Genomic DNA, 23,022 nt, shown 5'->3' with positions numbered 1-23,022 from the left:
TCATCATAGTAGCAGTCAGCACACCAGTACTTTATTAAAGCGTCAACAGGCCCCTATTCCAATGAGTACGATACAGTGTCCCAGCATCCTTATCACAGATGTCTTGAATGTCAGATTACCAGATAGTCTAAATAGTCACTGTCTTTGCCGTCACTGTGTCAACAGGCTCCTCCTCCCAGGCCGAGATGGACAGCTGTGTGTCATATCTACGTTTCCCTGTTAGCCACAACATGGCCCCCCTCAGCCGTCTGCTGGTCTACTACGTGAGGGAAAATGGTGAAGGTGTCACGGACAGTCTCCAAATCCCTATCCAGCCCAACTTTGAGAACCAGGTCTTTATTATCTTGAAACATACTGCACATTGTAAAAAAATTGTGTGAGGCCTTTTTCCCAGCTTTCTCCTGCCTATTGGTTTACTTGTAGATATATGATTTAACAGCATGATAAGAGGATTTGTGTTTTTATTGTCGCAATGAAAACAGATTGGACAAATTCATCCACAGATGGATTAACCGGTATACCAGTTTTATTTTTTCTTTTAAACTGCCATGATCTTTTTTGATGAGTTTTTGTTCATACGGCCCAGCACTGATCTGTAATACCTTGCATTTATTTAACACACATTAAACTGTGTGTACATTTCTTGCCCAAACATTGATGTTGGATATAAATGAGTTATAAAAATAGCTTTATTATGTAATCATTAATAAAAACCTGGAAAAATGCGGTGCAGTCTGTGTATACATTTTGGAGCTGAGCCCAAGTATCCATGCACCAGCTCTGTCCACAGTGTAATGTCTGTAAACAAACAGCTGTGTTGGCCTGTGAGAGCTCCCCAGTTCCTGCCTGCATTAGGTGGAGTTAACTCCCTGAAGTATTTACAGCTCCCTGGTATGCCATTACAACACTCTGTGTGTGTGTGTGTGTGTGTGTGTGTGTGTGTTTGTTTGTGTGTGTGTGTGTGTGTGTGTGTGTGTGTGTGTGTGTGTGTGTGTGTGTGTGTGTGTGTGTGTGTGTGTGTGTGTGTGTGAGCGCGTATGTGTGTTTGTGTGTTTGTGTGGTGGAGGAGGGGGTTGCGAGGGCATGATTAGACAGAGGCCATTCAGGCCGCAGGCAGATGAGTGGGGTCGTGACAGGAGAGGATGACAGGTTACAGAGTGGTGAAAGGAGGGCAGCGGAACCGATTAACAGCGCTAATTTGTGACTGTGCAGTGCTGAAAAATAGTTTTGAAGTGTGAAAGTTTATGGCTGACTCTCACCGTCCCTCCTTCTTTCAAAGCCTGTAGTTTTCCACTCTGACCTTATGTTTCCCACCAGATCTTACTGTCTAACACTATACAAACATTGCTACTGAAGAACTATCAGGCAACACTGCCAACTAGTGCTGAAACAGTTAGTCAATTAATTGATTGATAGATCAACATAAAATAAATCAACAACTTGAATTGATTTGTCATGTGTATCATTTATCAGGAAAAAATGCCTATCGGCTGTTCCAACTTTCTTCAAATGTTTGGATTTTTTACATTTCTTTTCAAATTCAAGGATGCCACGTTGGGTTATAGACACAATGATTAATCGATCAATCTAAAAATGTATCCACAGATTAATCCATTTTTAAAATAATCATTAGCTGCATCCCTACTGCCTTCTATTGGTTGTGGTCTAAAGAACTTGTTGTATAAATGCATGCTGGTCCATAGAGATGCTCATGTATGGTTAACATATCGTCTGTTGACTTATGTTGGTTGGTTTGCAGGTGTCTGTTTCTCTGTCAGCTAATGAGTCCATGCCAGGGGACCCTGTGACTCTGCACGTCCGGGGAGAGAAAGGCTCCTGTGTGTGTGTGGCCACTGTGGATAAGAGCCTTTATCTATTGAAGCCTGACTTCCAGCTCAGTCCAGACAAGGTTGGTCCTAAGTGATATTTCACCATCATTAAATCCACCTTAATTAAATCTAATTTTTGTTTAAGTAGTAAAAGGAAGATCTGGCATTAAAGTGATGTTGTTTCATTTCAAAGTAAAAATCTAGCTTCATATATTTCTCTCTTTTTACTATTACTTTACACACATCTTGCTTTGTCTAAAGAATAATACATTTATGTAAGTGTTGTGGAATATAGATGTTAGAGCTGTGAATCTGAAGGGCAGCGTCCTACTAATAGATCCTTTACCTTACAAGATATTTATAACTCGGAGCTGCATTTATCTGTGTAACTGCTTACATGAATGTGTTTCCTCTGCGCAGGTGTTTAAAGAGCTTGCAGATTTTGACGTTTCGGATGCCTTCGGCATTACTAAAGATGATGGACACTTCTGGTGGCCTGGGCTGTCATCAAAGAGACGCAGGCGGTCCTCTGTGTTCCCGTGGCACTGGGACATCACCAAGGACGCCCGCTTCGCTTTCACAGTGAGAAAACACACTTAGTTAAAGAGGCCGCAGTGATTGTACAGGGATAAAAAAAAATAAAAAATAGTAATCTTAGTGCATGTGTATGTTTTTATTTCTCTGTATGTTTAACTCAGGAAACAGGGCTGGTTGTGATGACAGATATGGTGAGTTTAAACCACCGACAGAGTGGAGGCATGTACACAGACGAGGCCGTTCCAGCCTTCCAGCCGCACACATCCACCTTAGTGGCTGCCATGCACTCTCGACCTACGACCAGGTAAAGGACCTACTATAGAGAGGTCAGAGGTAGTCTCTGGGCGTCTACTAACCATGCACCAACTCTGTGGTGTGGCTTATAGAGACGTTTTCTTAACTGATATGACAAGCTCAGAAATTCTGTAATTTTTTTACCTAAAAGTTAGTTATTAAATATAAATGTTACAGCTTTGTGTCACTACTATGTGTCACTGAGAGTCAGCTGGTTGAGATTTTTTGTCTTGCTCAAGGAAATTCTGTTGCTGATGAGAACATAATAGCTATTTAATAGATCATTATTATGGCCTACTTTATGTGTTAGAAAGGCCTCTTTAACCATTAAGGGTCCCTGTCTTTGAATGTATCACTTTTTCAATTACACTTTTACTCATTCCACTCTCCTTAAAGCTGGGTGGCAGAAGTTACTGATGTGTTATTGACACTGTGACTCGACCACACACAAATACATGTGTGTTACTTTTCTGAAAACAGTTTGAAAGCAAACCCATGAGAGATCAGTAATTACTTAATGCTCCCAAGAATTATACACATTTCAGTATTTGTCATGCTTGGGTTGAATAACGTCTCAAATATGAGTAACAGCAGAGAAAAACAAAACAAAATAAATTTGTTTTGTCCATATTTTAGGTCTGCATTCCTTAATGCCACGAATACTTCTCATTGTAGTGATGATCATTAAACACATGACGTGACTTAGAGAATGTCAGTGTGGAATTCAGAATAATACATTTTCCAATTATGGTATTGTTTTATTGTGAGCAGCTGAAGCCTTTTATTGATGTCAGCTTGTGTTTTGGTTGCAGAGCAGAGAAGCGTAGGCGTACATTTTTCCCAGAGACTTGGGTGTGGCACTGCCTCAACGTCAGGTATTTAAATCTTTATATAAATATTTTAATTCTGTGTGTGTGTGTGTGTGTGTTACATGCCTGTGGCTAGATATATCAGGGGCACCAGATTGTCTATACTTATGGGATTTAGTCACAATCTGAAGCATTTAGGGGAGCTAAGAAATTGAGAGAATAAGTGAAGAAAGGAGCAAACATACATAAATCTGCAAGGATGAAATGGAGACAGGAGAGAAACATTTATAGAGTGAAAGAGGAGATGAGAGTATGGTAGAACAGGAAGGGGAAAGAAAAATCGAGGTGTGAAGAGGAGAATATTTGGGCGGTGAAACCAGAGGGGCACTCACAACTTACTACAGGAGAGCCAAAACAAAAATGGACCATACTTTGTTCTGACTTTTAAATATTTAATATAAAAACTTTATAAACATTTAATGAACTTTTAGTTTTTGATTAATAACTCTGGATTGGTTAAGAATTTAAATGTGTCCTTTTGCCAGTAGAACAGGCTCATCACAAGCTGTTATATATATATATATATATATATATATATATATATATATATATATATATATATATATATATAACTCATTTTGCCCAAAATGTGGTTCTGGGCTTAGGGTTCTGCAGAAGAAGAAAGGAAGAAGAGAAATAAGGACAAGAAAGGGTTGGAAAGGAAAGATGGTAGTTAGAAGAGAGGAGAGGAAAGGTGCGAGTCAAGCCTGTAAGACGGATGTTCCATCACTCCAGCAGCGTCCAGCATTTCCCCCCTTTGGGTGTGAATGTGCCTCTTTTAAACTGGGCAATCTTGGAACAGACTGTCACTTTCTCAACAGCTCCTTCCATTCATTTTCTGCCAATATAAATGAACTGCCCATAGATTTCCATATGCTTGATTCCTTTGGATGGGACTTCAGCTCTGCCTAATTTCCTGTGAAGTCCAAAGCTCTGATTTCCCTTAAAAGTCTATTAAAGTGGATTTTGGGCAACTTTGATCAAAAGGAAGGGCGTACATGCAGTTTTTCAAGTTTATTATGCTGTGTGACAGTTTGCCAAGACCAACATTAAATATGTGTTGCCAATAATGATCTCAGCCCATTTTATTCAAAGAAACAGATCGGGTCAGCACCTGACTGTCCGTCACACCTATCCATATCCAGTATTTGCTGTAGTTACATAGGTGCAGGTGTTGATGTTGACACAGGTGTTACTAACATAAAACTAATCTGCAGTGCCTTTTTTATTGCTTGTGTTGTATAAAACCATGAAAGCATGCTAAAATCGTTTTTGCTTCACTGTCCAATTAAGTTTTACCACTCAAGTTGTATCTCAACATCTGTCACTTACAGCTCTGAAACCGGGGAAGCTGAGCTGCGACTTGATGTGCCGGATTCGATTACCACATGGGTGACAGAAGCTATTGGCCTGTCAGAGGAAAAGGGGCTGGGCTTAGCAAAGAGAGCAGAGCTTCGTACGTTCAAGCCCTTCTTTGTTGACTTCACGTTGCCCTACAGCTTAATCAGAGGGGAGCAGACCAAAGTCCCCCTCACTGTCTACAACTACCTGCCAACCTGCTCTGAGGTAAGGTGATGAATGAGAGGGCAAATGGACAGGAAACAAATTTCTTCTCCACAGTGCAGCATACGTGCAAGAAGGTTCATCAGCAGTCGCCTCCACACAGTACAAACTTCACACTCTTTATCTCAACCATATTTCTGAAGATGCCAAGGGAACCATGCATGTTTTAGCCCATTACTTACGTGTGTGCATTTAACATTACTGTTACTGCCATTTTCCAAAAGGTGGTTTGAAAGTCAGTGCAAAGGTTTTCAGGGTATCTGCAGGGACCACATAGCCAGATCCCACATATATGATGGTGGGAACAAACAGCATGACAGTGAATCAGGCAGTAATGGCTATATGTCTTCCACAAGCTGCCAAATCCTGTTTGTTACTCTGTCAGCCAAGTATTGTTGAGTCTAATTTTAGTCTTATTAGTCAGCTCAACCAGGAGTTGTCATGACATTTGCTGCGTCATAACTGCATATTAGTATTTGATTTGATTTGAATTTGAAATTTATTTTTACATTTGTAAATAACACAAGCTGTCTGGAAAGTAGGAAAGTCAAGTGAATTGTTTTATACAACCCAATAATACAAACTCATTTTGGAGGGCTTTACAATTTGAACAATTTACCACACACTCTACACTCAGTGTTAGGCAAAGTGTTTGAAGTGAAGACTGTGGATCACAGAGAAGACACAAAGCACCCTTCAGGTGCTGGAAACCAACCTAAAAACACATGATGTACTTCACACTTGATGGGCTAAAAGATGCAACCCACTGCGATGGTCCTTAAAGTTTATTTCTGAGTTTAGCAGAACATTGTGATGTCAAAAAGTATGTGATAAACGAGCCTTATTATAGAATAACTATGTAGGTATGACATGGGGTACTGAGGGATTGGAAATGGTGGCCAAAGCAATCACAGGTTCGTAATGTGGAGATAGAGATTAGCCCAGACGTATGTTTTAGTGCTCACTTTGAATAACCCTCTAAGCTCTGTCTTGGCCTTAAATGGGTCCATCCTGCGCTCCACACGGATGACATCATGATGTTTGCAGATGAGCCTGTTAAATGGCCTGTGCGTGTGCTGCTCTGATGTCATGTTAGGTGAATATGCAAACCAGCGTAGCCCTTCCTTTGATGTCCACCCCAGCAACATGTGATTCCTATATTTTCTGCTCAGTTATTTACAACTTGTGGCGTGTGGATAAAGAACAGTTAAAAAGATCCCGCTGCCTTACCGAGCCCTCTGTGAAAATTGGACGATGAGTGGAACTTAATCCTTCAGGGAGCTTGAGAAGCATGAGTCAGTCAGCATGGAAAATTCACAATGTGATTTAAAAATTCTCCCTCGCTTTCAGAGCTTTGAGGAGAACACGCTATGTTATATGAGGGAGGGGCGTGCCGGCAGAAATGATGTCATTGTGGCCTGTCAGAGGAGATCATTTGTCTCTTCCTCTCTTTTCCTCTTACAGGTTCATGTTAAAGTCTCAGTTCCGAAAGGCATAAAGTTTGTTGGCCACCCTGGAAAGCACCACCTTACCAGGAAGAAGTGTGTCGCTCCTGGAGAGGCTACACCTACATCAATTGTATTGTCTTTCACTGAACTGGGGTCAGCAAACATTACAGGTACCATAGAATAAGTTTAAATACCTTTATAGCCAGGGTGGAAGGGTTTTAACATGACCTTTTTAACATTATCAGATGTTTCAGCACCATTTTCCACACAGTTATATTACTACTAAAAAAATAGAAACAAAGCAACTTTATATTTACTTGAAGATAATAAGTTCAATTACTGCCACAATTTAGTATCATCTACTTTTATGTTCCACAATCCCTATGGCAGGCAGGCTCAGCCTTTGTTTCAAAGGTATGCTTCAGAGTTTTAATGCTCATGTAAACAATACAGATTAGATTGTGCTAGATCATGGAAATAGCATTATTTGAACTCTTAAGTGGCATGGCACAAAAAATAGCAACCTTTCACCAGGATGTCAATATCCTCAGTGTGATGCTTCACAAAAAGGCAAGCCTTTGACTTGAGAAGCTCTGCTGGCCAAGGAGCCGGCCTGTGTGTGATCTGGTCACCCACCTAGAGTTACAAACAGTCCCCTTCAGAGCACATGTGAGAACAAAGCAGGCTGGCAGTGGGGGAGCAACCAGAGCTGTGCTGTGACACTCAGTGGCATGTTGATGAGTTTGCAGGTCACTGGCGGTCAATGGGCCCCCCATGGCCCCACTGCTAGTCCCCTGGCCCCTTGTGTTTCCCTCTCAGTACACACACACAAAGAGACGCCACTGGCACAGGGCCACATTTCCAATGTGCTCCCCATCAAGAGAACTAGGAGTCCTCTTACAGACATGTTTGTCCTGTGTAACATATGTTGATGTCCACAGTTGATATTAGAGATACAGCCATATCCAGGTAACGGGGAATTTTGACTTTGCAAACACTTTCTGATGTTTTCCCCAAATCCCTTGACAATTTGCCAACATAATTATGATATATATATATTTTTTTATTAAATCCCCCCTTTAACAAGTGACTTATAAGCACTTCAGTAGCATGAGTCTCAATGTTTAGATTAGCAAAAGTCAAAACATTATCACCCAGTAGTCAATACCCACAGCTTTAATATTAGTATTCTATTAAGCCGTGAACAGTAACTCAAACATAAATGTCCCCTGAGTGCGTAAAATTAGTAACCCTTCTGGCTTTGGAGTGCAATGCCGCTTTCACATGTTCTTCAGGTTCTTTAAGGACCTAGCGTCTGGCTTGGAGACAACAAAGGTGATATTGTGCTGAGACATAATTGAAAGAAGGAAAGCTTATTCTGTTCTCTGCTGCCCCAATAGCCCGTGCGATTGCTTACAGTGAACCAAGCTGCTGTTCAGATGGACTCCCGACAGGCAAAACAGGCAATGACGTGGACGAAAGAAGGACGCCAATAGGCCTGGACTATGTCCGCCGGACTGTCCAGGTGGAGGTAAGAGAGCTGATAGAGAATACTTGATTTATACATTGTATTTATTTAACATTAGGTTAGATTTTGTGGAGATAATCTGTCAGAACCTTTTAAATTTTTTTAATTTGTCCCGCTTTTTCTCTGCCTGTCACTCTGCTTGTAGCCAGAAGGCCTGCCCAGAGAATACACCTACAGTGTCTTCTTCTGTCCCAATGGTCAGTGAATAATTTTTTTTCCAGAAATCATATAATTTTTACATCTGGAATATCTTATGCATGCCTATACTAGTAGAAAGTCAATACTGTCAGTTTCACTGGAGTGTATTTAATATTTCCATTCTCAGAGAGAATCCACATTTCCACCCCAAACAAGTATGAGTACCAGTATGTGAAAAAGCCGGCCAAGATGAACCAGTTCCAGGTGGCAGTAAAGACCCACAACGATGCCCATTTTGCCCTCTCTGCCAGCCCCCATGACAGTGCAGAGATGCTAGAGATTGTACTCGGGGGTAGGCAAAACACTCGCTCCTGGATTTCCTTGGGCAAGATGGGCGATCCCCTGGTCAGTGCCTCAACACCAGGCATCCTCTCCTGGGACGAGTTCCGCAGCTTTTGGATCAGTTGGAAGGGAGGCGTGGTACAGGTAAAGAGATAAAGGAATTGTAGAAGAAAATGTTTTTCCATAGTATATACTAAGAGAACATCTAATGTTTGGATATACAACACCCATCACAGGTAATACACAGGTATATATTGGTTTGGTCTGAATTTCCCCACACAGACAAGTGCAACAGATTTGTTCAGATCATAAGTGGGTGCTCCAGACACAAAGAGAAAAGAGTTTAAAAGACTCAGCAGGCCATGGGGTCTGTGTGTTAGGAGGACTGGCGCCACTTTTACTGGCAGGCCTTCCTGTAAGGTCACGCTTAACGGGCTGATGTCACTGAGGATACTCAGTGATCCATGGCCTGGTGCTCGCATGGCACTCTCTAGCTGGCACCCTGCTCCCCAGCCCCAGCATTAGCCTCGCACCATTCACCAAAGGCTGCAGTTAAAAGCCTGCATATTACAGCCCAATAGGATTCAGATATTTTTTGTGGAGGGGGGGTCGGTGGCATTTTTGGGGTTGGATGAGCTGTGGAGCTGGGCCTTGCTTGTCTTTGGTTTAATGGGATTATGCAATGAAACTCTAGTACGAGAGAGGAAATGTGCTCTACATGGGTCTGTTTGTATGTTTGTGTTTGTGATTGTGTGTGGGAGGTGAGTGAATCACACTGGCATCACCGACACTTGGCAGAAGGACATTGTTAGTGCTCTGCTCAGTATGAGGGAGTCCAAAAAAAGCACCAGTTGCTTTCTAAAGTGGGTTCACTGCTTTGTAATGTTTTGTTGTTGACTCCTATCTGTTTGTGTACTGATTCTTACAAGGGGCAGTTGTAGTATAACAAAATAGCACAAACAAATGCAATATGACAGATGGACTTTTGATTCCAAATGTGTATTCTGCCAGAAATGTTTGCCTTCAGCCTGACTGCATTATTCTCTCCAGGTTGGCCATGGGTTACATCCATCCAATGAATCAGTGATCCTCCAGTGGGCAGTGGGCAATGGGCAGTTCCCTGGACAGGTTTGACTCCTTTATGGTTTTTATATACTAGTCATTCATATTTGGAGATCATTAAAGAAAATGTGCTGTGTTTATTCATCTAGGTGCGTCACATAGGCTTCTCGACAGGCTGGGGCTCAGTTGGGGAGTTTAAAATCTGGAGGAAGGAAGACTCTGATGAGAACCACAATGAGGCCTTCACTCTGGGGGTTCCACACAACATGGTGCCGGGATCTGAGAGGGCCACTGCATTTATGATTGGTAAACTTTTTTTAAGTGTGCATGCATACACACTATTATTACATATTGTTGTGTGCAAAAAACATTTACATATGTTATTTCCAATATACTTTTATCTACATACTAAAGCTTACATTTGAATGAAACTAAAATAAATTTTATATTGTCTGTATATGTGTGTGTGTGTGTGTATGTGTGCACTGGTATTAGGGGATGTGATGGGACCAACTCTTAACAACTTGGACAAGCTGTTGCGGCTGCCCTTTGGATGTGGGGAGCAGAACATGATCCACTTTGCCCCCAATGTCTTTGTTCTCAAGTACCTGCAGAAGACCAGGCAGCTCAGCCCTGAGGTTGAGAATGAGGCAACTGACTACCTGCTGCAAGGTAAAGAAACTGCAATCGAACCCCATACTGGTTTTCATAACACATTGTTACCCCTAGATCAAACTTTTAATGCAAATGTATCCCTGTGGGTTATAAACACTGTACTACATTAAGAAGTTTGAGGGAATTATGGGTTTCAGTTTTGTACACTTTACTATTGATTGCTTTGATAATCAGTCTTTTAATAATTTGTTCTTCTGGTGTACTCACTGTAATGTTGGTTTGATTAAGATGTCCAGCAGAATGTTTCAAGTGTAACGTCTAATTTATTAGAAGTATCAGGAGCTCTTAATTCATACAAACTATTATCTTCGAGTACTTATTTTGGAAAAACCTGAATAAGTGATCTAATATTTGAGACTGAGATGAAGGATCGCTTCGGTACCACAGATTCCACCTGTCTGGACTACTGGTCAGATAACTGATGACATGTTTATCCAAAGATGCGCTGCATTCCCAAAATCCTGCTGACCCTCTTCCAATTACCTAGCAGCTGTTTAAGTAGAGGAAACAAGCATCAAGTAAGCGCTCAGAATGTGCCGTGAATCTCAGAAAGTCAAATCTCTTCTGGCTCGACTGTGAGCTAAGTGACTTAATGCTGAGTGCAAGGAATGCCTTCTAATTGTTGGCAAGTTGTACGTTGTTGTTGGGTTTTCTGGAAACTATTAAAGTTTACCTTGGATAAAGGTTGTTTGTGGAACTGTGGATTTCTTGACAGAGGAGCCTTGGCCTGGCTGGTACTTTAGATCATGGATTGCAACAAGAACCTGGATGTTGTTACTCAGAGTTACCCAGACCAATCTTCTCTCCACCTCCTCTGTTTTCTCCATTTAGCCTCAGAAAGACTCGCTCACCTTCATTAACTCTCGCTAGACCTTTTCTAGCATGCTATACCAGGGACAGGCCGTCCCACAGATGGATGTAAAAGAGTTGTGCACAAGGCAGGTGGCAAAGTTCAGTTCGTTATTTTTACCATCCTGACAGTGGAAATAACACTGAGGCTGACCTTGAGCTGGCAGAATAGACTGCCAAGCTGCTACCCAAAAAAAGCCTCCTTGAACAACTTTTGAATTCAAGATCCCAGAAGAATTCAAAGTTTACCCTCCTGTCTAAAAACCACATATCATATAGTCATAAAAATAGGAATTCGGCTGCTGTGGTATACATAGGAAGTAAGAATAGGAACAAATGTTTAAGATTCCCAATTAACCAAAAACAAGTGGATCACCTTATTTGATCACACCATGGAGAACCTGGACATCTTTGCACAGTGATTCTATTATTATTGCACAATTGCATTGACCAGTGCAATGCGCTTTGTCGTGTGCACAAGAACAACAGGGCATGTCCAAGCACACTTGGTGTTTTCATACATATTGTATATACAGGCATAGCTCTCTCTGCACAAAAGAAGTTTCACCATGCCTCACATCATTTGCATGCTGTTTATTGCACGCACCCCTCTTCCCAACTTTGCACCACGTGAACTGTGCACTGCAAGAAAATACTAAATGAACGGCCAAAGAGCATTTCAAGGTCAGGAAAATACCACATGTTGAAGGGCTGCTTTTGCCAGTCTTTGCACCATCTGTAAAATATAGCCCAAAGTTCAATCTCACCTTGCTGCTTCTCGTTTCCTGTCTTAACTTCAAAGATCACAAGATGAAAGAAGAACCCGTACTTAACACCCTGACACTTCTGTAGAGCATTAAATACATTTACTTTAAAACCTGTATTATGAGTTCATGGCTTACAGTTAGTGTACATCTATCCCATTACATACAGTATGAGAGGATCCTGTGGAATGATTTTTTTGTGCAGTGGCACTGATAAGAGTTTTTTTTTTTTAAGTATCTGGATAGAGAATATGTTCTACAGACTTGACAGGCTCTCTACAACCTGAAAAATTATGTAAATTATTTTGGTAATTTCTCAGTGATTTTGAGGGACTACTGTTGCTGAACGTTTTTCTCACATTCTTTGTTCTTATCCAGGCTACCAGAGACAGCTGACCTACAAACGGCAGGATGGATCTTACAGTGCCTTTGGAGAAAGGGATTCCTCTGGCAGTATGTGGTAAGTCAGTAGGTGTAGCTGATAAAGTTTACACAACTCATACCAGCCAAACTACGCTTAGCTGTAGCCACATTCTTCAGCTTTAACTGGGACATAGGTTGCTGGCCAAAGCAATGAAGCTTTTATCAGCATCTCAGTACGCTGTGCTCAAATTAATCTATTCCTGTTGATGTGTTTAAATCACTGGTGAGTGTTTATATCATGTTTACACTCCCTGGGGGCAGGCAGGCAGGCAGACAGAACCATCTCATGGTATTTATAAAACTGAAATCAATGGTCTCAGTGGGGTACTCCACTACTTGCATTTTGAGGCCCACGCACAATGTGCATACCTCTGGTTGATTTATGAGCTGAGGTGGGTATTATGATATTTAATAGAGCTAACACTGTGAAACAGCAGGTTACATAAACGACAAAGAATCATAAACAAACTGCATAATTGGATCCCTGAGGTAGGCAAAGCTGTCAAGATTTATTTGCAGTTAATCAGGGTTCATATCCGTGGCACTGAGTGGACTCATGCTGCGTTGGCCCCACAGACAAGCTCTTAATGCCACTATTGGAGACAGTCTTATAAGTTGTCTGGAGCCACTTCACCAAATGGCTCTCTACCTTTTTTTGACATGGCTTAGAAAATAGACGTGGAGCATACCTCTTAATGACTCACTACCTGGGTGTAATTGGTAACATTAAACTGCTATGGAAACCTTGAACTCTTCCCGTGATGACTGTGAGAGGATATTAGGATGTAACAAGCAGCAGCTTGGAGTTTTCCTTGGCGCCCAGGGCAACAAGTGTGGGTTGTGGGCACAACTTAGATGGTGAACCTTCAATAAACCTGCATCAGACACTTTATGAATCCATCAACAACATATTTGCATCCAAAACAAGCCCATGTTTTGTTTTTAGTTCCAGAGTTCACGAGTAGAGCAGTGCATTTACTGCCTGCTTAAAAGCACCCGTAATGCAGTGTTAATGTATTCCAGCTTGTAAAGTGTATCTGAGTGGAAATTGACAGGATCTAATGAAAAGATTGAACATAATGACAAGGGCTGGCAGTAATGTTTTGGTGTGCAGTGCTGGCTATCTCTGTTGCCAAGGCTGTTAACACTGCACAGAGTTGGCTGAAAGCTCACTGACTTAATGTAATCTAAAGCAGGGAGACACTGACGAGGAATGATAAGGGTGACAGAATTCCAAGATTGTAGTAGTATGTATAAATAATAAATATGTATAAATAAATATGTAAGTATAAATTTGCCCCTTTGGATTTTGTAGTCTGTTTCTTTCCATCTTCTACCATTATCATCATCAAGCCTTACGAAACATTCAACAACTTTGAAACATTTATGTCGTATTATTTTTTTATAATACCAGCCCAAAGTGAAAGTGCATAAACCACAACTCTCTTACAAACCTTGTTAAAAGCCAATTTTCTAATAAAGGAAGCCCTCAGGTTTCCATGTTTTCCTCAATTTTAGAGAGCAGAAAAGGCTGAAGTCACGACTAAACTAATAAATTGCCTTTAACAAACTTGTCAAAAGTGTGTTCCCTCCTTATATAATTATTTTTAAGAGGGGAGCAGCTATTTCTTTCATTTTCTCTGACAGTCGCACTCCTTGGCTCTGCATGTTGAGGCTGGCATGGCATTTGTGTCTGCCCAAAGACGGATCTGACAGCGTTAGCAGGGTTGGGGGGCTGAATACCAGAGATTGAAGGAACTGATATCTGCTGCTGTATTAACTTAATAGCTATTTCCAGTCTAGTGCCAAAGTAGTGAGCCAATGTTTCTTTCTGTCTTTTGCTTTAGCATTACTATAGAGCCATTCAAGGGGTGTGTATTTGTAAAAAAGATAAAGCCATCTTTACTCTGTAGTCATGCAGGCGTGTCACAAAGCTATTATCCAGAGACAGCCTGCAAAAGTAATGCTTAGAATTTGAAATATAGAAATATCCTCCATATGACAGTAGAGAAATGATCAGCCACAGCCAGAAATTTGCTAACATTTTACTGATGTCGTGATTTAATTTCCCAATTTGCTAGAAATAGTAATAGCAGTAGCACCTAATCCATCATTTCAGCATCAAGGCAGCTACCCCTAACCTTAACCCCTCATTAGTAATATGTTGGGATAATCAAGTAAAATCTGACTTTCAGTGATAGACCTATGGATGCAACCCACAAGCACAACACCTCAAGGCAAAAACACTTAAACTGGAGTGGGAAACACTTTCTCCAGGTCCAACTCATAACATTCCCCTTTAAGCTTGTCAACCTAGGCTTTATCATTGAGCACACCCATGTATTGTCAGAGCTTCCCTTTGAAGCATGGAGCTGGATAAGACTAGTTCAGAGAAGGGGGTTTGCAAGTGGGAAGTCAGAAAACAGGAGAAAGAATAAGGGAAGGGGAGAATCCGGAGAGGGTGACCCCGGCCAAGGGCTGAGTGGTGGAAGTAAGCCTGTCTAGTGCTTCCTTCCTTCCCCAAACTAAATCATATTTACACTTTCCAGTACCTTTCCCCGGGGCCCAACACTTAAAGCCAGTGACACAATATTACTTAACATTATAAAAATTCCAACAGGCTTGCGCCTTCATCCCTAGTTTTGTCTCCGGGGAGGAATAACATCCAGGTTCCAGCCAGGGAAGATTTAATGTTTCGCTTTATGAGAGCGAGGTTCTTTTTTTCCCTACTCATCTCCCCTGGTGCTCTTTTTTGGATTGCACTCTCACTTACGAGCTATGTTGAGAAACTAGAGCACGACCTGTTTGTTTATTTCTTCATTTCCATCTTGAGTTTCTGTCATTTTATGGTAAGCTGCTTGCCTCATCCTATATGTCAGTCGTGGTCAGAGGTGCTGTAATGGAATCTCTTGCTGTCACTGAGGAGTTGTTGGCCCAAGACTGCAGCTTTCGACTACTACCGGGAGGTCTGTTGTTTATGGATGAGTGTGTATTTATTAGCTCAGCCGTGTCCCCCAGGGCTGACCTTGGCCTTTCTCAGTGGTTCCCCTGGTCCTTCTCCACCGTGGCCCACTAAAACCATGGCTCATAAACTTTGAGTTGCACTCCCAGGCCAGCCAGATTCACAACCTTCGTCTCTGGGATCTGTATTTGTATAAGTTGCGGAATGCTTTAGGAGAATCTCCAACATACATGCAGAAAGATGCACGATTGGCCTGTGTGAGGTTTTACATTCTCAAAGGTACAGCTGACGCATCCTGTAGCGGTGATCAAACCCTGCTGCACCCATCTGCTCCCCTCTTTACTTCCTTTCTTTTTTCCATTTCCTCAGATCCATCTATATATACCAGTCCTTTCTTCCTCTATCTTTGACAAAAACATCCCTCCATCTACATTCTTCTCTCTCAGCCCCCCTTCCCCTCTGTTGACAGATTGAAAGAGTGTGACTCAGAAAACTTCTCTCTCTGTTGAAAAAGTGATTGCTGTCAAACTCTTGATAGTTAAATATTTTTGCGGGGTTTGCCAGCACATGTTTTAAAGGATCTTAGATATCTCTCCTCTCTTATCGCCTTCCCTTTTCCTTCCCCCTCACCCATCTTTATCTGCCTCCTTCCCCCCTACATCCATCTCTTCTCCCTCTAGGTTGACAGCATTTGTGCTGAAGTCCTTTGCTCAGTCTCGGGGATTCATCTTCATTGACCCCGAGGAGCTTCGGGCAGCCAAGTCCTGGCTCATCAAACATCAGCGAGATGATGGCTCCTTCCCTGCCATGGGACGCATCCTCAACAAGGACCTGCAGGTAGGCTTGTGTCTTGGCGGATGTGAGGTGGGGTTAAAAGCAGGACCAAACATAGATACACCAATATTTTATAAAGACTTAATTACATTATATGTCATGAAGGAGCAATCTAAAAGAAGGGGAGGGATTGCTTATTACTCCCTGAGTCAATGACAGTATGGATTGGGACAATACTGTCAGGGTTTTCTATATTTCTTTAAACATATTGTATAAATCTACATCCCTCTGTATGATTATGTTTTCAGTGTGTTTATGTGTCAGGTGAAAGCAAATTTGGACTGTCAGACCTCCAGCTAACCAAGCTCAGGAAGGTCTGGGAAAATTCATGGCCAAAAGTCGCTGGGCAAAATAACCAAAAATATTTACATTGGGGGAAAACTGAAGGCTGAGGTTCTGTTTACCAAGATGCCTTTTCCTGAGCCAGGCATTTTTTGAACTCGATGCCAACCCCATAGCTGCCCGAGAATTCAAACGATTTAACGACATGAATTTTTTAATGAAATACTCTTCAAACTTCTGTTTTACGAGTTGGAGGTCTCTATGACGGGAAATTAACTGGAAGCTAATGTGTGCTTTTGTCCGCAGGGAGGGATCCACGGGAAGATCTCACTTACAGCTTATGTGGTAGCAGCTCTCTTGGAGACCGGGATAACCACAGAGGTAAGCAGTTCGATAAAATAACATCACTGCTTGGTGTTGAGCTAAACAGTGTTTAACCTGATGGTATTTTAACAAGCACAGTAAAGAAAACAACTTAAAATGTTTCAGTTTGCCTGATCTGTCACCTACAGCAGATGCAGTGGTGTAAAAATTGATTCATGATCTCAGCAGGTTAAAAGGAGAAAGTCTTTTAATCATCCACAGCAACACTTAGTGCACTACCTGTCCCCCCTGAACCACTTATTCCTGTAGCCCATCCTACCTGCCTGTTGTGAATTTAAGTACAGGTCGTGTGTGGACGTATCTCTGAATTCCTGATAGTTGTGAAGATGGATGTGCTGGCAGTCTGCCTACTCATATTTGTTATGCCCCAGTGCTGCTAATCTAATATCTAATCACGTTTTGGACTACATCAAAAGATTTCGGCTGATGTGCAGGGACAATTAAGTTCTGTGACGGACAACTTGGTAGCTATTCTCAATGATTAAACATTGGCACCATATCTGCTGTTCAGTCACTAAAAGACGTGGGAAAAGGAAGAGTTACAATATAATTACTTACTCTGGCAATATGACAGCCTCTAAACCTCTGATTGTTTTTGTCTTTGCTCTCCATTTGTCCACATAGTTGACTCTTTATTTAGCATTTCCTCTTCCTGGCTCTTCTCCATCCATCTGCCCACCCCTCCCCTTTCCTCTGCTATCTATCCCAAAGGGCTTCTTCTGAGAGTCTGTCCTTTTACAACTGATAAAAACTGAAAAGGTATCCTTCACATCAAAGCAGAACCTTCAACCCCCCTCCAATTTCACTTAATTAAAAGATGACTGCTGCAATTACAGTGAGTGGCTCTGGAGGCCTATCATCTCAGGGATGAGAGGGAAGGTCACATCTGCATGAGATGAAAGTCAACTCTCAACTTTTTAATGGCCAAAATGAATGTTTATTCAATAACTGCAACTGAGCAGAAGAGAAGGTTGTGAGTTTGGACAGGGCAACTTCTAAACAGTTGAACGCTGAAATAGATGATGATGGTGACAATGATAACGCGTGCGTGCGTGCGTGCGTGCGTGCGTGCGTGCGTGGGTGTGTAAAAGGTATGCCAAAGGTCAGGTAATGTAAGAGGCATATCTGATGATCCCAGTGGGGAAATTAAGTTGCCGCAACAAAGAATAAAGAATGGAATAAGTATTGTACTACAGTACTTGTACAATAACCTATACTGTACTATATATATATATATATATATATATATATATATATATATATATATATGTTAATTAATTTATTCTGTGCAGGCATGAAACCACCATTCACAGTTTTTAGTTTTATCAGAGTCACTTTTGTATTTCAGTATTTGCATTGCAGGTCAGCTACCATCAACACCACACTTAAAACTCCTAAATAACTATATGATTATATGTATTTATATATTTTAGCACCGCCATAATAAAGCAAACTGTAATTAAAGTATTGAATGGTGCTTTATTATTTTAACCAGTTACCAAAAAATAGGGGGGGGATACTCAAAACAGATATATAACCTTTACACATTTATAAGTTTAAACAGTAAGTTATCACTACTGGGAGAACAAATATACATAAATGTGTCCAGTAATGCAAACTGTTTCCATCTCTGCCATGTCTTGTACGCTACTGATCATTACCCATTATCAAAGGTTAATTTGTGTTTGTCTTATGTGATGTCCAGGAAGAGAAGGTGGCAGTGGCGAAAGCGAAGGATTTCCTGGAGAGCAACACCTACTCTGCCGATGACCCTTACACCACGGCCCTGTCTGCATATGCCTTGGCTCTGCTACGCAGCCCTTACGCCCCGGTGGCCCTGCGCCGCCTCAACCACATGGCCATCACACAAGGTACTGCAACACTCATCACTGTGAGCAACGCAGTCAGCAAGTCATTCATTCAGAGCTTAGTAACCTGGACAACAGATGTTTTACCAGGTGACAAGCAAAGACCAGATGTTGAATTAAATCTGTTACAGACTAATGCACCATGAGAAAAAAAGAATATACGGATTTATAGAAATATATGAAATATATGGCTTATTTCTTTGATCAGATTTTTGCAACAGCTCAACACAATTACAGATTTACAGTTGAAGCCTCCTGCCCTAAGGCTGCTTGCAATTTGAACCAGCAGCCAGGCACAAGATACAGGGCAGAAACAACTGTGAAAGGCTGCTGTAGTCCTCAGCAGTAGTTCAATCCACTCCTCCCTTTCCCCCTCTGTTTCTTATCTCACTGTTGGGTTCCTTCGGCCATTTCCTTCTCTTCCTCTTGACTGAAACTTTCTGCAAGTTTTGGCAGATTTCACAGAGTTTAGGAGAACACAACAGTATTCTTACTTGATTACAATAATTTTATTCCCCAAGTACAATGAAGGCACAGGGCTTGGTTGCATAGTTGCTGAAAGATTCAGACAATTAGGATATTGATACAATGAGTCATGATACAGGATGCCGCCCCTGAGCCCCCTCTCTCTCTTTATCTCACTTTGTTTGTCTTTGTAGATGGACTCACCCACTGGAGTCTGACTGGCAGCACTATGACAGATGAGGACACTTTCATGGGCTTCAGTGATGGCCTTTCTCAGTCCGGTATACTGCCAACCACATAGATCTGATATTGTCTGAAAATGAAATGCAGAATCCAAATATGAATTGTCATAAATAATTCTCGTTTATTCCCAGTGGTGTCAGCGGAGGTGGAGATGACTGCTTATGGTCTTCTGACCTACACCCTCCTTGGTGATGTGGCTTCTGCCCTGCCTGTTGTCAAATGGCTCTCCCAGCAGAGGAATGCCTTGGGTGGCTTCTCCTCCACACAGGTAGCCCTGTTTCTCTGGCTTCTCTTGTCTTTTGGTTTAACCACGTGTAGCAGCATAATTTGTTTCACGCAGAAATTAAGATTGACAACAGATTTTAGTTACTTATTATTACTAAAGATAGAATATTTTAGTTGAACCCAAAGCTGAAATGTAAAGTAGATGTCTCTGAAACCCCTGTGCAGGACACGTGTGTAGCTCTGCAGGCTCTTTCGGAGTATGCCATCTTGTCCTACGTGGGAGGCGTCAACCTGACCATCTCACTGGCATCCACCAACCTCGACTTCCAGGAGACCTTTGAACTCAACAGGGACAACAAGAAACTCCTCCAGAGTGCCAAGGTAATCACATCCATGGAAACAATGATTAAAAGAAATGATTCTTTTATGGCAAGAGTGCACCTCAGTGTTTTTGCGTGCAAATGAGCACGACAAGCGATTTGCCATGCTGCCGCCTTTTAGGGTGTTTATCTACGTTTGACAGCTTTTCATCATCATTAATTGTCAATTCGGCTAATGATTCTAAGTACTTCAGAGGGGGTATTTCACTTAAGAGAAACCCCAAGGCTTTAATGCAATTTAGAAAACGGTTTCTTTATCACGGTGATTGATGAGCGACAGTGTACCAGAGCCTCACTGGCATTAAACATTAATCTCTGTGTTTCTATGTCTGGCTGTTTAGTAGCCAGGACCTTTACACACTGCCAAACCAAACCAGGCTTAACTGGACTGGATTTCCCAAAAGCACCTTGTTGGTCTGTTAATTTAATAACTGTGTTTTATTGGCCTGTTTGTCTAAACATTACAAACTTGACAGTGTGGGCATGAACTGCCTAGGCTGTGGCTCTGTGGCGTCAGGTCAGAGCTGTTGTGCGTATGTGAGTGTGCACGTGTGTAAAAATTCTCTTATCAGACAGCCAGAGTGGTTCAGGTGAGAGTGCAGTACGTTCTCTCTGCCGGGCATGTTTCTCTGCTGTGATTAGTGGTGTCAGCTTAATTGGGGGCAATTAAGGCCTGCTGGTTAGTAGCCAGGGAACCACTAGTGGCAGTGCAGCAGCCTACAGCATTCATTCACTTGATAAATGACTCATTCACCTCTCCCTGCCCCCTCTGACTCTCTTTGTTTCTCTTCTCTCTCTTTTTTCAGATCCCCAGTATCCCCACAGGCCTTTTTGTCAGCGCTAAAGGAGAAGGCTGCTGTCTCATGCAGGTATTGTAGTACTCACACACACACACAAGCTAACGCAAACAGACACGTTTGCAGTCTTGAACATTGCCCAAAAAGGAACTGTAATGCTTACTTCATTGGTTTACAGCAAGCAATCTAGCTGTACAGGAGAGTCAGTCACCATCGACACATAATGCCCAAATTCCTCTGTAAATTGGAGTAATCTGGTAGAGTTTAGCCAGTTGTTTTGGAATGTGTTGATCATCCCTGTTTATTCCTGTGGTCCCCTGGACAGGATGCTGTTTACTTCCTACCTTGTCACAGACAAACAAAAACCTCTTTCATAAACAGTAGGAGTCATTTTCCCCCTTTGTTGGATAATATGCTGAACTCTCTTCTTATCACCCATGTTTAAACGTTTGTCTGCTTCAAAACCAAACAAGGCGTAAATGAAAAGGCATGTGTGATCAAAGATGTTTAAAATCCTGTTTTCAGAAACCTGTATGTGAGATATGGCTCGGTTTGACTGAGGCAGAGCCAGCTACAGCAGCAGATGTTGTGCTCTACCGTGCAGGGCCTGAAACGTCTTCCAACTCGTTCTTGCACACAAACACACAATTTCTTTCTTCGCACCTCTCTCCCTCTCTACTTTCTCTCTATCCACACCTCTCTGTGCGTCAACACAGCCCTTTGACAGCCCCTCGGGCCAGCAGCACCTGGGCTCTAATGAAATACAAGAGCGGGGCAATCAAAGAGACCTGCCTCTGTGTGTGTGTGTGTGTGTGTGTGTGTGTGTGTAGACATACTGTATGTGATAAGCATACGTCCTCAGGATTATTATTTAGTAGCTTTGCAAAGGTCTGAAATCAGACTGGATGATTTATTCCAAATGTGTACAGTTCTGGGAATAATAGTCTTCTGTGAAATTAAAATGAGCATCAAAGCAGTGAGTTGTCCTCAGGCTGAAATAGTAGTTTTGAATAGTAGTCTGAATGCATCTCTTGTGTCCAGTGAATATGATTTGTGGTTTATGCTTTAAAGTGCTGCCTAAGTCTTTTTTTCCTGACTTTCTAGTCTTTTCAAGGCCGGAGGTCCTAAATATTTGAACTCCAAGTAGTTTGTTTCCAATTGATGATGCCAAAACATATTAATTTTATTTCTTCACACAAAAATATTTTTTTTATAAATAGCTGCCTCAGACACATACCAAATATGTAGCACACAAATGAAAACCTGCTTTGATAGCCGACATTTATGGCAAACTATCCACTCATCTGACATACAGTATGCCTCTATATCAGGATTACATAATGCCACTGCTTGCTATTGGTCATATCCTCATAAGCACAACCAAAATAAGGTGGAGAATTGAAAATAGTAGACCTAATCTCCTAATCACAAAGGGAACAATTAACAAAATCCACAGCCATGCTTGCAGCTGAGAATATTTTTGCTAATTGGCTCCAAACATATAGTATATCTTGGGTTTTGAGTTAAGGTATTTACCAAACTACTGTACATCGTGAAATTTTACCTAATGGTAGCATTAGATTAAATGTTAAGGGTTAAGCAAAGTTATTGGAATTCCAGAAGGTGTGTACAAAATTTTATGGCAGTTCAACCAAGAATATTTGAGACATTCAAAGCCACAAATATAAACCTCTGCACCAGACCAAACGTTAGTGTATTACCCAAGTCAGTAGGATTCATCCTCTGGGAATCACGAATGTCTGTACAAAACTTCATGGCAATTCATCAAATAGCTGTTGCAATATTTCAGCTTGGACCAAAATGGTGGACCGACAGACAGGCTGACTGTGCTATCCCTGAAGCCTTGCGGCTACCTCTATAAGTCTCAATTTCATGGATATCATTCTTAAAGACTTCACCCCCACTGCTCTCTGTGTATCTGTAGATTGATGTGTCTTACAACCTACCTGACCCAGTATCCAAGCCAGCCTTCCAGCTCAAGGTGGATCTGAAAGAACCTTTTCAGGAGCGACACCTGCAGCCCCCCTCCTCCTCCTCCTCCTCTTCCCGCCATCCTTCGTCGCGCTCCCGGAGCCGCGCTGACAACCGCTCTGAGCTTAACCGGAAGCGGCGGGCACCCATAGATGACGACGACCCAGCAGCCCACCAGGACAAAATGGACTTCCACATCTCCTTAGAAGTCTGTGCCAGGTAGAACACACACACTGTGTACGAGTAAAGAAGCACGTTTACACAGCTCA

General features: G+C 41.9%; 1 protein-coding gene across 1 annotated transcript in view; it reads left to right on the top strand.

The window, feature by feature from the left end:
- Positions 1 to 23,022, top strand: part of cpamd8 (C3 and PZP like alpha-2-macroglobulin domain containing 8) — a 41,632-nt gene that overhangs the window by 8,451 nt on the left and 10,159 nt on the right. The window contains exons 15-36 of the mRNA XM_051376828.1: positions 166 to 332; positions 1,760 to 1,909; positions 2,250 to 2,411; positions 2,528 to 2,670; positions 3,473 to 3,535; positions 4,864 to 5,095; positions 6,557 to 6,710; positions 7,941 to 8,071; positions 8,214 to 8,265; positions 8,394 to 8,692; positions 9,599 to 9,676; positions 9,760 to 9,916; positions 10,106 to 10,282; positions 12,277 to 12,358; positions 15,964 to 16,120; positions 16,706 to 16,780; positions 18,489 to 18,654; positions 19,311 to 19,397; positions 19,491 to 19,627; positions 19,810 to 19,965; positions 20,771 to 20,833; positions 22,707 to 22,972. Of these exons, the coding sequence (XP_051232788.1) occupies positions 166 to 332; positions 1,760 to 1,909; positions 2,250 to 2,411; positions 2,528 to 2,670; positions 3,473 to 3,535; positions 4,864 to 5,095; positions 6,557 to 6,710; positions 7,941 to 8,071; positions 8,214 to 8,265; positions 8,394 to 8,692; positions 9,599 to 9,676; positions 9,760 to 9,916; positions 10,106 to 10,282; positions 12,277 to 12,358; positions 15,964 to 16,120; positions 16,706 to 16,780; positions 18,489 to 18,654; positions 19,311 to 19,397; positions 19,491 to 19,627; positions 19,810 to 19,965; positions 20,771 to 20,833; positions 22,707 to 22,972 (3,154 nt within the window). The remainder of the gene's footprint in view (positions 1 to 165; positions 333 to 1,759; positions 1,910 to 2,249; positions 2,412 to 2,527; positions 2,671 to 3,472; positions 3,536 to 4,863; positions 5,096 to 6,556; positions 6,711 to 7,940; positions 8,072 to 8,213; positions 8,266 to 8,393; positions 8,693 to 9,598; positions 9,677 to 9,759; positions 9,917 to 10,105; positions 10,283 to 12,276; positions 12,359 to 15,963; positions 16,121 to 16,705; positions 16,781 to 18,488; positions 18,655 to 19,310; positions 19,398 to 19,490; positions 19,628 to 19,809; positions 19,966 to 20,770; positions 20,834 to 22,706; positions 22,973 to 23,022) is intronic.

This window comes from Dicentrarchus labrax, unplaced genomic scaffold (genome assembly GCF_905237075.1).
Source record: "Dicentrarchus labrax unplaced genomic scaffold, dlabrax2021, whole genome shotgun sequence".
NCBI classification, from domain to species: Eukaryota; Metazoa; Chordata; class Actinopteri; family Moronidae; genus Dicentrarchus; species Dicentrarchus labrax.
This window is presented reverse-complemented; position numbering and strand designations above follow the sequence as displayed.